General features: G+C 39.0%; 1 protein-coding gene across 18 annotated transcripts in view; it reads right to left on the bottom strand.

Annotated features, from left to right (window-relative positions):
* Nucleotides 1-8,153: 8,153 nt before the first annotated feature.
* The window catches only part of PARD3 (par-3 family cell polarity regulator), a 739,747-nt gene continuing 732,874 nt past the window's right edge, over nt 8,154-15,026 (bottom strand). For all 18 annotated transcript variants that reach the window (XM_069086491.1, XM_069086485.1, XM_069086482.1 and 15 more), the window contains one exon: nt 8,154-10,296. In XM_069086491.1, coding sequence (XP_068942592.1) covers nt 9,903-10,296 — 394 coding nt within the window. In that variant the 3' untranslated portion in view covers nt 8,154-9,902. The remainder of the gene's footprint in view (nt 10,297-15,026) is intronic.

The raw sequence follows: 15,026 nt of genomic DNA on the forward strand, positions 1-15,026 counted from the left end.
TCTCTCTGTCTATCTGTCTCTGTCTCTTTCTCTTTCTCTTTTACCAGACCTTTCACGTCATTGGTACAGGGACCTCCTGGTAAGATACTTCTCTACCAATGCAGATTGTTACCTTCCCTGAAATTTCTACTCCTAGAGAATCACCTGAGGCAATGAGAGGCTGTGACTTTCCCAGGGTCACACTGATAGTGTTAAAAGTCTGGTCTTTGTGACTCCAAGGCCAATTTTCTCTCCACTAAACTCCTCACTAATCTCCCTTAACCCCAAATAAAATACAGCAAAAAGAGAAATGAAATGGGAATGGGGTGGGTGGGAAAAGAGTATCACTTAGACTTATTTACATTTTTAGGAATCCCCAGTCTAAAGTGCTTCAGAATTTCTCCAGTTGATTGTCCAGCTTGAGAGCCTTTGCACATGTCTCGCATCTTTTCACATATGTGAGGGAAGAGCGGATGATGTGATGTAAATTGTTATTGTTCCACAGCCTCCCTGAGATCTCATCTTTTCTGGATACTCTGGCTGCATCTGTCTTACATCAGCTTCCACAATTCAGCAGCCTGGCCTAGCCTGAGTTTTCATTAGGGCTTGGGTCAGTGTCCTGAGGCCTCAGGGCTTCCTTCAGGGTTCTGATTTTGCTCATTTGTTTGTTTCCACCTTCTTCAACCTTGTTTTCACTCTTTCTGTTCACAGCATCACTGTCTGGCTTGGAAATTTACACCCAGGAGTTTTAAATAATGAAGTACAGGGCCCTTTGGTTTGACATATCAGGAAGCTCACAGAAAATGAATCATCCAATGATGTAGGGGAACAGAGCCAGACTGAAAGATCTCTGAACTGTGGTTTGGTCTCTTAGGCAGAAATGTAACTAGACATTTTTTAGACCTCTGTCAAACTTCAGCAGGAGGTAGGGGGAGACAAAGAAGCCAGGACATTAGCCCCCATGGGAAAAGACCCTGGGACACAGCAAGGTCACTCGACTGCTGGGTGGAGGAAAAAGCTCACCTGGGATATAACAGCAGGCAGAGGAGTAGGCACCATCTGCTAGTTTCCTATTTTTACTAATTAATTTTGCTAGCTAGGTTTCAAATTCTGCTGGGCTAGCTGCTGAAGGAGTCTAAGGGCTATTAGCACCATCTACATTTTGATGCCTGGGATCAAAGCTCTGATCACCTCACCTTAGTTACAGCTCTACTGTTGAATTTTTAGAACCAGAAAGAGCCTCATTTAGTGTGATACAGAGAAGCGCATCAAAGGCCTTAACATTGGAAAGTATTCTGAGGTCAGAGTTATTCCTCTAGACATATGTAGCCACGGTAGCGTAGTTGGGGAAACCTGAACAAGATCAGAAAATCCTTGCTCCTTAATCACACACATTTCTACATGTCCTATAACCGTTTATAGGTCTCCTTTAGTACAAAATGCCTATACACGGTCTCAGAAGTTTAACTCGGTTTCCAAATTCAAAGGTCTGCCTAACTCCAAAATATCTTGTACCCATCTGTGAGGCCTAACCTGCCACATCTCTGTCTCACTTGCCAAATGTTTCCTCCCATTCATCCCAATCTAAACAGCAGCAACCAGGCCTGTGTCTATAACAGGGAGAGCTGGGAGGCTGCAAATCCTAGTCAGACCCTGAAACAAGACCATTAGCCAAGGTCGCAATTGGTTTAGAAATATGTTTTGTTTTGCTTGTTGTCATTTGCCAACAATATATGGCGTTCTTTCCCCTTGAAGCTTGCGTTCAGCTGGGCCTGGAGCCATGTGTGACTGTTTTGAATGGCAAAATCTTCAAAGTTGTGCTTTAAATATTTGCACCATAAAAGTCGCTGGCTGCGGCCAAGCTTCAGTTTCCATGGAGGGAGGCCCTGTAGTGAGCAGGGAAGCATTCCTCTAGAGAGACAACAAAGCTTTCTGATAACATCATCATCTCCCATTTGATTAACAGGGTTAAAAATTGCTTTGATGAAATACTTGGAAGTTAATCATATCATTGTGCAAGCATCTAGGAATCAAATCCAAATCACTTATTAAGCCAATGACAAGGAGAGGTGCCTCCACAGTTAGGCTAGTTGTGCTGTTCCAAAGAGGGTGTTTTTCACACATTTAATTGTTCCTGTGAACAAGGAAGCATCAAAGATGAGGAATTTTGTTCGATTCTTCAACAGGATGACTTTTTTTGAAGTGTTCCCTCCATTAGGTCCTGGTCCTAGCTTTAAAATATATCCATTTGGAGAGAGGCAGATACAGGCAGTTGTTTAAGAAAACCCAACTCAGTTCATTTCCAATTTATATACATTCCTTAGAGATAAACCCAGGGAACAGCTCCCCCAAAAACTGGTCCATTGGCCATAGACACCACCTTCCTTTTCCTCATCCTTTCTCCCTCAGATTTCTGTCCTTCTGGAACTAATGCCTGTCCCTCATCCGCAGGCTTGCTCCATGGCTTGTTGTAGACAGGATTGCCTACCTGGGGGGGAAGGAGTATGGAGGCAAAGAGGAAACTGAGCCTGTTCTTTCCTCCCCTTTGCTATATCCCAAACTGCCTTAGGGTCCCAAAATGTAGGTAAAGATCATAGGATCCACCAGTCTCACATGCTTGTTTTTAACAAGAGACCACTGAAAGTGAGATAAGGGATTGTAAGATTGTAATTTAGCAGTCAGGATTTTAGCCCAAGTTCTCTGATTCCAAAGCCAGATCTATTTTCAATATGGTGCCTCCCACCCCACCCCCGACCTTGTTCTGTGCTTACTTAGGGCTCTCACCACAACTCCAATGACTGAACCTGACTCAGGGAGCTTTAGTCTGCATATCCCTGTGAAGTGAAGCTGATTCTGAACTCAGTTCTTTGTTTCTATTATAACCCCTCATAATCTAACCAAGGGTGACATGAGAAAAGGGAAAGAAAGGAGAGAGGGAGAGAAGGGCAGAGGCTGGCATGTGCTGGGGGTGGCTCATTCAGGCTTAGGAAAACTGACTGTTCAATTTTCAATGCAAGCCTTTGCACCTCGGAAATCAGCAAATGCTACAAATCCGGGTCTGATTGATTGTTTTGTTGATTTTCTGGAATTAAAATGGTGATGGAGAAAATGTTGATAATGCAGATTAAATTTAAAAGTGTGCTATGACATTTGGAGAGCCTATTGTTAGATTTTTGCCAGCTTACCCTTGGGTAAAAGGAGAAGAGTAACAGAAAGGAACCAAGGAGAGAAGGAAAGTAGTGAAGGAAGGAAAGAACAATATGGAAAAGAGGAAGAAAGGGAAGGAAGGAAAGAAAGAAGGAAGAAAGAAAGAAAGAAAGAAAGAAAGAAAGAAAGAAAGAAAGAAAGAAAGAAAGAAAGAAAGAAAGAAAGAAAGAAAGAAAGAAGGAAGGAAGGAAAGAAGGGAGGAAGAGAAAGAAGGAAGGAAAGAAGGAAGAGAGGAAAGAAGAGAGGAAGGAAAGAAGGAAGAGAGAGAAGAAAGGACAGGAGAAAGGAAGGAAGGATTGGAGGAAAGGATGGAAGGAAGAGTGAGAGAAGGGAGGGAGAAAAAAGAGAAAAGAAAGAAAACCCTGAAACCGCTTATGTTTACTTCAGAAATTCTAACATTGTAAAATCTTTTACTATCAAGGGATCTGAGATATCATCTATTCCAACCCCCTCATTTTAATGATGAGGAAACAGAGGCTTAGAAGGATGGAGGGCTCTGTCCAAATTTGTCAAGAAAAGCTTTGTAGCTATTCTGTTCTGAAGTAGGCTAAAGAAGAATGTAAGTTCCTTGAGTATTGGGAGTGTTTCATTTGAAAAAAAAAAAAGTTTCATCCTTAGGCCAGGGTTTTGCATCTAGTTAAGTATATAATTAATATCTTTTGAATTACTTGATCAGAAGGTACAGAAGCTAAATGGCACTGGGTAGAGTGCTGGGTCAGGAGTCAGGAAGATCTGATTTCAAGTCCAACCTCAGACACTTACTAGCAGTGTGACTCTGGGCTAGTCACATAACCTCTGTTTAACTGAGTTTTATCATCTATAAAATGGGAATAATAATAGCACCTACCGCCGAGGATTGTTGGTAGATCAAATGAAAAAACAATCAGAAAGGGCTTGACATAGCGCCTGAAACATTATAAGCGTTATAGAAATGTTAGGTATTTTTATTATAAATGGATTGACTCTTGTGTTAGTCTTTCTATTCACAAAGTCTGTATTGTTGCTGTTAAGCAGCCCTGGCCCTGCCACTCATCAATTTACCTCCCTTGTCTTTGATGGGAGCCTCTGCTGCAGATGCTGGGAATCATTGCCTGTCACTTGGAGCTAGACAGGTGAGTGCCCATGTTAGGTAAGAAGATGGGTTGAGGGATAATGGGAAGGAGAGGTCAGAATGTATATTTCCATGGACATATTTTTCACACGGTGATTAGAGTTCTGTAGTACTAGGATGATAATTTGTAGATATTATTTGCAGATCCCTCTGGGCTGGCTTGGGAACATATGTATCACGTTTATCATCCTATCTATGGGAAATAAGTTCCAAGCTCATAGCCCCCAACAGAAAATGAATCATTGGAACATAAATCCACTTAAAAGTCACGAACTGTCTATATATAAATATCTAAACATATAAATTGGGGGGAGGGATTAGAGAGGGGTTATTTACTTTATTAAAGTATTGTGTTACAAGATGCATTCCAAGGTGGCTTCCCTTACCACACTAAAGTCCTTTAACTCAAATCATATTGAAAAATTTGTACTCAACTTCTCAAGAATAGCTCTGTTGAGTAAAACAAGGACATGTGTATCCAGGATTGCACTCATGCCGTCCCCCACTCCTCCCACCTCCCACAATATGCAAACTTATTCTAAGAGTATACTTAGATCAAATTGCTTTTGTGAGCTAGGCATTAGTCACAAGCTGAAGGTCATTTTCCATTAGATCATCTGTCTCTCACACTTTCTGACTTGTGAAAGTTAATTTTAGCTTCTAAATTAGGAGGTTATCCGGTTTCTGAAGTTAGAAAAGAACGTCTCCTTACCTGTCAAGTTACCACTGAAATAGCTCCTGCCTTTTTAATGAACATTTACAATTATGGGGCATTGTGTTAATATCCAAAGAAGGATTTTCATCATATGGTCAATCTGTAGACAGGCAGACCTTATGAATTCAAATGAGTAGACAGCTGTCCCAACATAAAGAACCTTATGGTTTACCACCAGGTTGCTATCTGATGGCATTATAGTAGGGGCTTGTGGCCTTGTGATGGGGAAATAAGGAACATGCTATCAGACAGAAATCATGATCAACATTTTGTAGTAAATTGTAGAAAATTCAAATAAATTTTATAGTTATAGTATGTATATACATGTCTTTTATATTTATATACAGTATTATATGCAGATGGCAAGAAATGGAAATGAGGGGACCAGGAAATAGGGAGTCAGGAGAAATAGATTGCAGTCTTACAAATGCTGCCAACGAGCTGTGTGATCTCAGAAGTTACTTACCTTTATTTGCCTTTGCTGTCAAGTCCCATAGGCAGCTAGGTGGCACAGTATAGAGTGCTGGGCTTGGAGTCAGGAAGACTCATCTTTGTGAGCTTGAATCCAGCATCAGACATAAACTACCTGTGTGACCCTGGACAAGTTACTTAACCCTGTTTGCCTCAGTTTCCCCATCTGAAAAATGAGCTGGACAAGGAAATGGCAAAACATTTCAGCACTTTTGCCAAAAAAAAAAAAAAAACAGATGAAGCTATGAAGAGTTGGACACAAATTAACAAGTTCCACAATTTCTGGAGTAGTTATGTTGTAGAAAATATGGAAGGATGAGAAAGGTGCTTTCAAGGGAATAGATTTCAATGATCTTGTGACCTATTTTGTCTCAACCTTTTTATTCTCTTTGCTCAAGACATCAGGCAGCTTATAATACAGTCCAGCTCATAAGATTTCCCAGCAGAATGAAGAGGAACACAGAGATAGATAGATAAAGTCACTTAGGAATAAATGAACTCCAGAGACTACAAAGTCTGCCACGAACGTGGGTCTCTCCTGGCTTCCTCTCTCTCCAACAATCAGTTCTGCAATTGGAATACAGTGGGCAGCCCTGACTCCGTTAATTAACATCAATTGCTTCATCTGTTTAATGAAGACTAAATGATTTTTCAGGCCCCTTTCAGCTCCAACATTCTACTAGGCTATCATTCAATACTGAGATAACTGATCATGTGGCCTCAATAGAGATGGGCAATGTGACACTTGAGATAATCTATTGACATTGACTTTTTCACCTTTAAAAATCCCAGACTTGGGGGCAGCTAGGTGCTGCAGTGGAATAGAGTACTGGAGCTGGAGTCAGGAGGACCTGAGTTCAAATCTGGCCTCAGACACTTAACACAAAAACCGGCCTTGTGACCTTGGGCAAATCACTTAACCCCAATTGCCCTACCTTCCCCCCTCCAAAAAAGAAAAAAAAATCCCAGACTAGACTAGAGGGAATCACTATTAGGAATATTATGGGTGAGCACCTTGTTCTGCTTACAGTCATCTAATTCTTTTTTTAAATAAGAAAATATCTGGAAAACAATTAGTACAATGCTCGACACATAGTAGGCACTTAATAAATGTTTGTTTCCTTCCCCTTCCCTCATTTATCCCTTTTGTAAAATGGGTTTTAACTAAAATTCTTACCATCTCCATCACTGGCTATTCTCACAAATATGCTGAACTTTAGAGTCACTGCATTTGTAATATCCAAATCCAAATATGATAGAGGCGGCTTCTACTATAACAACCTACTTGACACAGTTTTCTCATATCTGACTTCCTTGACAGTGATAGTAAGGGTCAGACCCCAGGTATCTTCCCTAACCATGTCTGATCCAAGCCTTTAAATCTCTGAGCTGCCTTTGGTACCAGCACCAGAGTTTTGAATCTTGATCGAAAGTAAGAGCCCTTTATGATCCTAGTGATGGGGGAAAGCTCCCATGATGCTTATCTTTCCTCCCTACATAAGGCTTAGGAGGTCTCATCAATATCTGCATCATGCCCTTCTCTATATGAGCCACCCTGAGAATACTCTTCAGGTTTGCTAGAGATGCTCTTACAGCCAGAAAAAAAAAATTGCAGAAAAGATGGTTTCAGAGAACATGGCGGCACCTCTGTTCTAGTTCATTTCCATGACCTCTTCACTTCTAAGGGCAAGGCAGTTCAAAGAGTCCGTTTTATTTTAAGAAGTCCTGTCTAATGGAAGTCTTTGTCATCTTCAAAACCACCTCTCTCTCTCTCTTTGCCCATCAGTGACAGTTGAGATAAGCAAGTTTTAAAAAATTAAGATGAATGGACCAATCTGTCTAGTTTTCCTATGAGCTCTTTCTGTAACTATGCCAAGTATGTGAAAGTCAAACAGTTGATATTTACTTGACATACCATACTCTTCCTGTTAATGCTGTAGTGATAGAATCTAGAATTTGTGACAGGATGCCCACTGCTATGGCAACTGACTGATGTGGAGCACAGGATTACAAGGACTTGTACTGTGGGTCTGTGCAAAGCTCTTCCATTGGGTGGGGACCCTATCTTCCTCCATGTGTGTACAGGAGACAGCTCATCACAATATGACTAGGAATTTAGGCTGCCCTTTTCAGCTTCCAAGCACTGTACAAATATTAATGAGTCACCATGCCATGCCTGTCTAAGAAATGCCATTGCCTTCACTTTCAATGGGTGGGTGGGCATCAGAGCCTGGCTTAGAATTAGGGCTTTTCTTTTAGGTTTGCACTATTGAGTGGAAGAAAGGAATGAAAGAGTGATTTGGAAATACTGGATAACATTAGTTTTCTCTTCAATCATTTTAAGGAGAAAAAATTATAAAGGATCCTTTTGGGACAAAAAAAAAAGGCTTCAGTCTTCTTCACTGAGTCCTAGAACTCCCAAAGAATCCCAGGGTTTTCACTAATGTTCCTTTCCCTCTGTTGCTGTCATGGTACTTTCCATGGAGCTCAACTAGGCAAATGATTAGATGTTTCCAGATTTGCAAGCTGAGTGACACATGGGGATTTTCAGCTATGTACAATATTAAATAAAAACCCCTATTTCACATGTGTGTGTTGGTACATATATATGTGATATGTACATAGAACAGCTTACGGAGGTTCCACAGGAATAGTGCAGGCACTACAAAGGAACAGAAATAAGCCTTTTATTATAAGTCTCATATGTACAGGGAACGCTGTTTCCCACAGCAGTACAATGGCTGTGTGAAAGAGCCACTGTCACTGGGCTTACATTAGTGACACCTTTTAAACACTGTTGCACATTATTAACAAACAGAACCATTAACAATTAGGCATAAAAGACACAGGTACACAAAGCTGGCTTCACATAGTTTCACATAGGTTTGCAAAAAAAAAAAAAACACCACAAAAATAAAATGTGCCAGTAAAAAAAAAAAAATAGGCATATTTTAGATTCCACAATACATGATTCTGCTTTTTTAATCCCCCCCCTCTTTTAATTTTTTTTTTACATGATATGCTGAGCTTTAACCTCAGGCTTTCCCTTCCTCTATATCAGGATTTGCAGGCACTTTAGCAACCCAGCTCTGTTTTACATACATGAAGATCAGACCCACAAATATAAAAACAGCTGTTGCACCAGAGATCCCCCCCCTCATTGTGCACATGAAAAATGATGCTGTTAAGAGCGGTCATGTTGTTTTTGTGATTGTTTTTTTGGACATTGATGTGCATTTGGTAGGATATGTAACAATTTCCTTCCACATATCCTTTGTTTTCTTCATATGTATAAAAACAATTTTAATGTGGTATCACAATATAGATTTTTTTTTGAATAAGTAAGTACAGACCAAATGTCAGTTATAACAAAACTTCAGGGAAAAAAAAGGTAGAAAACAGATTAGGTTTTAGATCTCTGAAGTGACTGATTTCTCTTTGTCCTGTTCTTCGCCCTCCCTCCCAGACCTGTCAAAATAAAAAGTAATTAAAGTAATTATCATCATGTATTGGACTCTGGACTCATTCTAAGAGCATTCTCTCGCCTTTTTTTTTCCCTGATACCATTTTCCACAACAAAACACATGTGGAGGCAGATGTGTCTACCCCTCCTCCCACAATGCCATCCTTCCCCTCCCCCTTCCCTATGATAAATGACAGTGAAAAAGCAAACTGTCACTGTGGCTTTGATTGGGAAGTTGTATTTATAAATATATATGGTCTTTGATGCTTCCCTTCTTGATAAGATTCTAGTTGATATAAAGTAAATGTAAAAGGATCCTTAGGATAACTGAAAAGTGTCACAGTGTGGTTTTGTATTAGAATAAAGGAGATTCATCTTTGAAAAGGATATTAGATAAAGAAGGGAAAGCCATATATTAATACTTAAATATTGATCAAAAAGTACCATAAATGATCCCACTTGTAAATATCTTATAGCTGTGATTTCTGGTGGATCTTGCTCTTTTGGGCTCGCCTCTCACCCAAGAGAAGTTAAAATAAAGATGGAGAAATACCGTCCCCAATTCCAGGTTCATTTTATTCTGCAAGACTGGATAGGCTGTTGTATTAAAAGTCCATTGCAGAGCAGAACACACTGCTGCAAACCCTAATAATGAGTCATTGACAGATAATGGACTGGGCAAAGATGGTCAGTACCCAGGGGAGATGCTTAGCATACTTAACAGGACGATTGTCGATTGGCGAGGGAAAATCCTTCCATGAAAATAACACTTGAGACATAGTGGCAAAGACAATAAGGCCCACCACTCCTTTGCCCGTATCACTAAAGGCACTGATTCAGACAACAGAGATATTCCATAGTACCATCGAGTTTTTTTAAAAACTTTCCAAAATACAAGTCTTCATAGGAAAATGTCCTTTATTGCATTGCATGGAGGTATATGCCCCCTCACCCACTCAAGAATAAAACGGTCTTCCTTTTTCTGGGGTTTGCAATCTGTTTAACCTGGCTACCTGAGATGGGGAGGGGGGCACATCTTGCCGGAAAGGACCCTTGGGAGGACCATAATTGGGGTCCTGGACTTTCTTGTATGAGTCATAGTTGTTAGGTCCATCAGAAGGTGGCTTTTTTTTCAGCTGTTGTTCTTTCCGCCTCTGTTCCTGGCGAAGAAGTTCCTGGGTTTCCAACATCACCCTTGCATTAAAGCCATGCCCTCCCATGTAACCATTTCTTGAGCCCTGGTAGCTGGAGTATCTGGGATTCTCCTTTGCACTCTGGAAGCCTTCTCCAGGAGAGTAGTTCTGTTCCCAGGAATCTTGAGACACAGAGCTGGCATTCTTTCTGCTTTGCCTGAAAATCAAAGCACACAGATGGGTTTCTGGGAGAAGGAAAAAAGTACATTTCAACCTTAACTTTTTGTCACTCTCCCTACTTCATCTCAAGACATTTTAGAGAAATGAGAACCATCTTTTCCCTTAACACGTGCAATCTTCTCACAACTTCCCACGAGCCAGGTGATGATTCTGCTTCAGCAACTGGTCCTTCACTATGTCCCTCCCTCTCTCACTCTGGGTGGCTACATTGGCTGCTCTGCAATCTTGAAGCACTGGCGAGACGCTGTAGGGAAATATTCGGATTTTGGCAGCCTGTGCTAGGGCTTTAAGAGGCTACAATTCAATTCTAAAGAAGCAAAACAAATATTTTACCCAGCTGCCCACAATGCCAGAGACACGAGCTAACTTAGAGAACATGTAATGGATTACAGTAGGAGTTCAGTTATGAAAGATTTAAGTCTAGCCTCGTTTATGATTAAAAATGCAACAGGCAGACCCTTAAAGCACTGACTGTAGAGTTGTGTATGTCAGCAGCTGACACTCTTCAGAGGATGTGCTTCTTCTGATTTCAGAATGAGGAAGTTCTGTAGACTAAGCACTATTTTCTTGCACAATGTACCTTCACCAAAGGCCAGGATAACCTACTTAATTCACTTGCAGTAACCTCGGGAGAGGAAAGTAAATCAGAATCATAGAGAAATTTCAAATTCTTATCTTTCTGCAATAAAATGGTATATCATCCCAAAGAAACATTATTGTTTGGAAACATCTTTAATTTACTATCAAATCTCCAGATGCTTTTATGAATTTACAATAAGATTGGTGATGATAAAGTAAAACAATTTTGTGCCAGAAAGGAAGACATTCACTAATTTTTGCTTTTAAAACAGGGCAGGGGGAAGAGAATTAAGCAATAAAACAAAATATATTGCTTCATTCATCAATAAGAAAAAAATTAGCTACAGTATGTATTGCTCAGCCTTTTACCATCAGTGCATACATACAGCATGGTTGGATTTTCATATCCTGGATTTTTGGGAGGAGTAGGGAAAGAGATAACTTAAAGAGCTTCATGGAGCCACTTTTTTCACCCATCGAAAGGAGCAATTTCATCTTCTATACATTCAGAACTGCCATCAATATGGTCCAAGATGAAACAGGCTTAGAAACATTTGTAAGAAATGGAGATGGCTATGTTTTCAGTCAGGAAAAACCCATCTAAATTTCAGCATCATCCTCTGATATGACAGTGATTAATTGAATATTCTTCATTATCTCTCCCTGGTCCTGCTTTAATGGAAGCTGGGCCATTTATACTACTAGTCTTAGTAGAATCCTTAAATATGATGGAATAGCATATTTGCCGAAAGCACTGATTATTTTCACTTAAAAAGTCATAAATTAATCTGCCCAAAGACATGAACAACAGAAAGTGCCTGCATGAAATCAGTGAATTAACATTAATCATAAAACTTTAATTAAAACACTGATCTTGGTACTGATGTTACATTAGCAACTGTGGGCTCTTCTGATAGGTTGGTTATCAAATTCGGAGCAATCAAAATTAGGTTGCAGAGCTGATGGTTCTTTTCATCTCTGGCTACTGAGATGCACTCTCCCCATGAAGCCTGAAGCTTTAGCTATAAGGAAATCCTAGAACTTGAGCTGAATTTGAAATAATACCCAGAAGACAGCCTTGTACAGATTTCTGTATGTAGAGGAGTTTGCTAATGGCTTGTTCATTATGATGACAATGATGAGGATGATGTGACTTCAAAGACCATTTATATGCAGGGCCCTTCTGATCAGTAGATGGAATTACTTTGGTTTGAAGGGTTTTCAAATAAATTAATATACAGAGATGACATAATCCATTACTACCTAAATGAGAGATCACTGTGTTTAAAACTTCTGTCCAGGGTACTAAAAATGTTTTAATTTTTTTTTTTGGGGGGGGGGTGGAGTGGGGTAGGGAGATAGGGATGCAAATGGGCTGGTCTGAGGCTTGGAGTAGAAATGATCAAACTATTAGACATGCCTATTTCATTAAAGTGGTTATTTAACATAATTATTGATAATAAAAGGAAGGAAAGGACTGTAGAGCAAAAGTCAACAAATTGATCCTCAGCCTGCTTTTGCATAATTTTTGAACTAAGAATGGCTTTCCATTTTAAAATAAAGTTGTTAGTTTGCCAACCCTCACTCTAGAGCATTGAGAGCATTTAAACCCTAATTACACCTGAAGGCGAGGTCATGGGAAGAAAAAGTAGGAGCTGCATGTTCTTTGGGGTCTTTCTGTTCTGATCGATGAAGAAAATAAATTCCAAATTCTCCTTAAGTGGTATTGGAGATAGAGAAATTATTAGAGTTGAAGGAATGGTTGAACAGGTAAAGGATGGATTTCTGAACTGACAACTCAATTAATAAAGGAAGAGAAATATATCTGCCCAAGCTGGGATTTTTAAAGTCAGAAGATTTCACACATGGATTACCAAGAAGCCAGAAGTCAAATGAAGTAGAGGTTGATGGCATTTGGAATTATCAGGGCATCACATTGTGAATGGGGATTTATTTTTTTTAAGGTCTTTCTTTCTCAGTATATTTCTATATTCATCTCTGATAAAACTTTTTAAGTATACATATAACGATATCTTATTTGATTATATATTTGAATAAAGGCATATTCAAAGGTAGAAATGTGTAACAAATATTTATTATCTCACTGAACATGGCTAAGGGGAAAAAAAATTGAAGGTGGTTATATCCCTTTAGCTAGAAACACCACTCTTAGGTGATAGCTACTGGAATTATAGGCATAATGACTAAGAGAAAATAACCAGCTCCCTATGGATTTCTCCTCAGAAATCCAACATACTCCAGGCATGTCAAATAAGATATAGAAAATCTGACAATGGAAGATTCGACTCAATAAAATAAACAATTAGGCACCAATGATGTACAAAGGGCTCAATTTCCCTTTGTTTCTCTTTATAAACAATACTTTGTTTATCTGTTGGTAGAAAGCCCAAGAGGAGTTTCTCAACCCACTCATTGGAATAAACATGTTGCTTTGGCAAAAATAATCTTTTAAATCTTATCTATTTATTGAATTTTCTTTTGTAGAGTGTTTGCTGACTGAGAGCAGACATGCCTTTTTAACTCCTCCAACACAGGGCTTTGCACACAGCAGGTATGTGATAAAGGAGTATTGTTATTGACATGAGAGGAAAAAAAATCTTAACCTTTAGGTCTTTCAAGTTAAAGAACTTTAAATAGTATAGTTCAAGGTGAGGAATAAAATGAAGAAAGAAGGAAGATATAATGTCCCAGGACTGAGAAATCAAGACTTTTGTTATGACTATATATAAAATACAAATATATAAATATGACTAAATTATATGACTAAGTAAATAAAAATATGGCTAAATATAAAAGCAAAATGTGGCCCATTCATAAACACAAGGGAAAAGGCAAAAAATAGGCTATGAATCCAAAGAGAATGAAGAAGAGACTAGAACAGGAAAAAATGGAACCAGGGACAGATGGGAAAACTAAGGAGAGAGAGAAGGAAGGCAAAGGAAATAAGGGGATAACAGAGAGGGAAGAAATAACAATGGAGAAGTTAAAGAAACTTCAAGAAAATCTTAAGGTCAAGAGACATGATTGAAAAGGTTTCTCCTTCTTGAGGTTGAGGAAAGGGAGTTGATTTTCAGGAAAAGAAAGGTAAAAGGTAGTGAGATTAATTTGGGAATTGGGAATAAAGGGATTCTCACTAATTAGGGAATGAGTGGGGGTCTACTGGGGTTCCATTCCCTCCTAGATCTTATACATATCCTGAATCAATTGCCAGCTGGCTAATGTTTCTTATTTGACATTTTAAGATGTAACTGTAATCCAGCTAAAGATTTTCTTAATTACTGCTAGAATTTGTAAACCACCCTGGTTCCCATATAAGATTCTAATTCAAACCACCTTATTTTATGTTAGCACAGGAGAAGTTGGATAAAAAGACCCAGCCATTTGTTTTATTTTATGTTCAACTTGGTAATGACCTGGACTTGCTTTTCACTTTGGTGAAATCTTTTTGGTTTCAAATACCAAACCAACTTGTTTAGACAAAACTCTGCTAATTGTCAACATCCGAAAATTAAAGATCCTGTGTCTTTGAAGAAAATCACATGGCAGAAAATTAGACATGGTCTGCCTTTGTATTTTTTCTCCCTAGTTGCTTTCATATTCATCTGCTTGGTTTCTTTAGCTTCAGCTTTCTATATACAGTACTACCTTTCAGTGAACTGCTTCATAAGAGATCAAATTGTAAGTAAACTTTAACATTAATATTGATGAAATACTAGAAATAGTATGAAGAAAAATATTTCCAAGCAAATAAAAATATGGACTTCATCTAGATAATTTTTCAGCCCATCAAGTTCCCAGAATAAAAAAAGATCCTATTTATGGTTAAGATAACTAACTTGGGACTTTTTTTCCCCCTTCAAATGCCAAGGAATTCAGAATCTCTAATTTTCAGGCAAAGCCATGATCTATTTTTCTATGTATGCACACAGAATCCAAATCCTTAACAGTAATGGCACCACAAGCAACCCAAGAATGACAGCTTTAAGAGGTAGCATGGTACCATGGGAGAAAGAAGCCTGGATTTGGGCACAGAAGAACTGGAGTTGAAGTTGTCAATTTTAGTTGCATTTCAGCAGGTTACTAAAAATATCAAGCACATGGAAATTA

This window comes from Petaurus breviceps, unplaced genomic scaffold (genome assembly GCF_028583685.1).
Source record: "Petaurus breviceps papuanus isolate PSGF00001 unplaced genomic scaffold, PetGlider_PUasm1.0 178, whole genome shotgun sequence".
Lineage (NCBI taxonomy): Eukaryota > Metazoa > Chordata > Mammalia > Diprotodontia > Petauridae > Petaurus > Petaurus breviceps.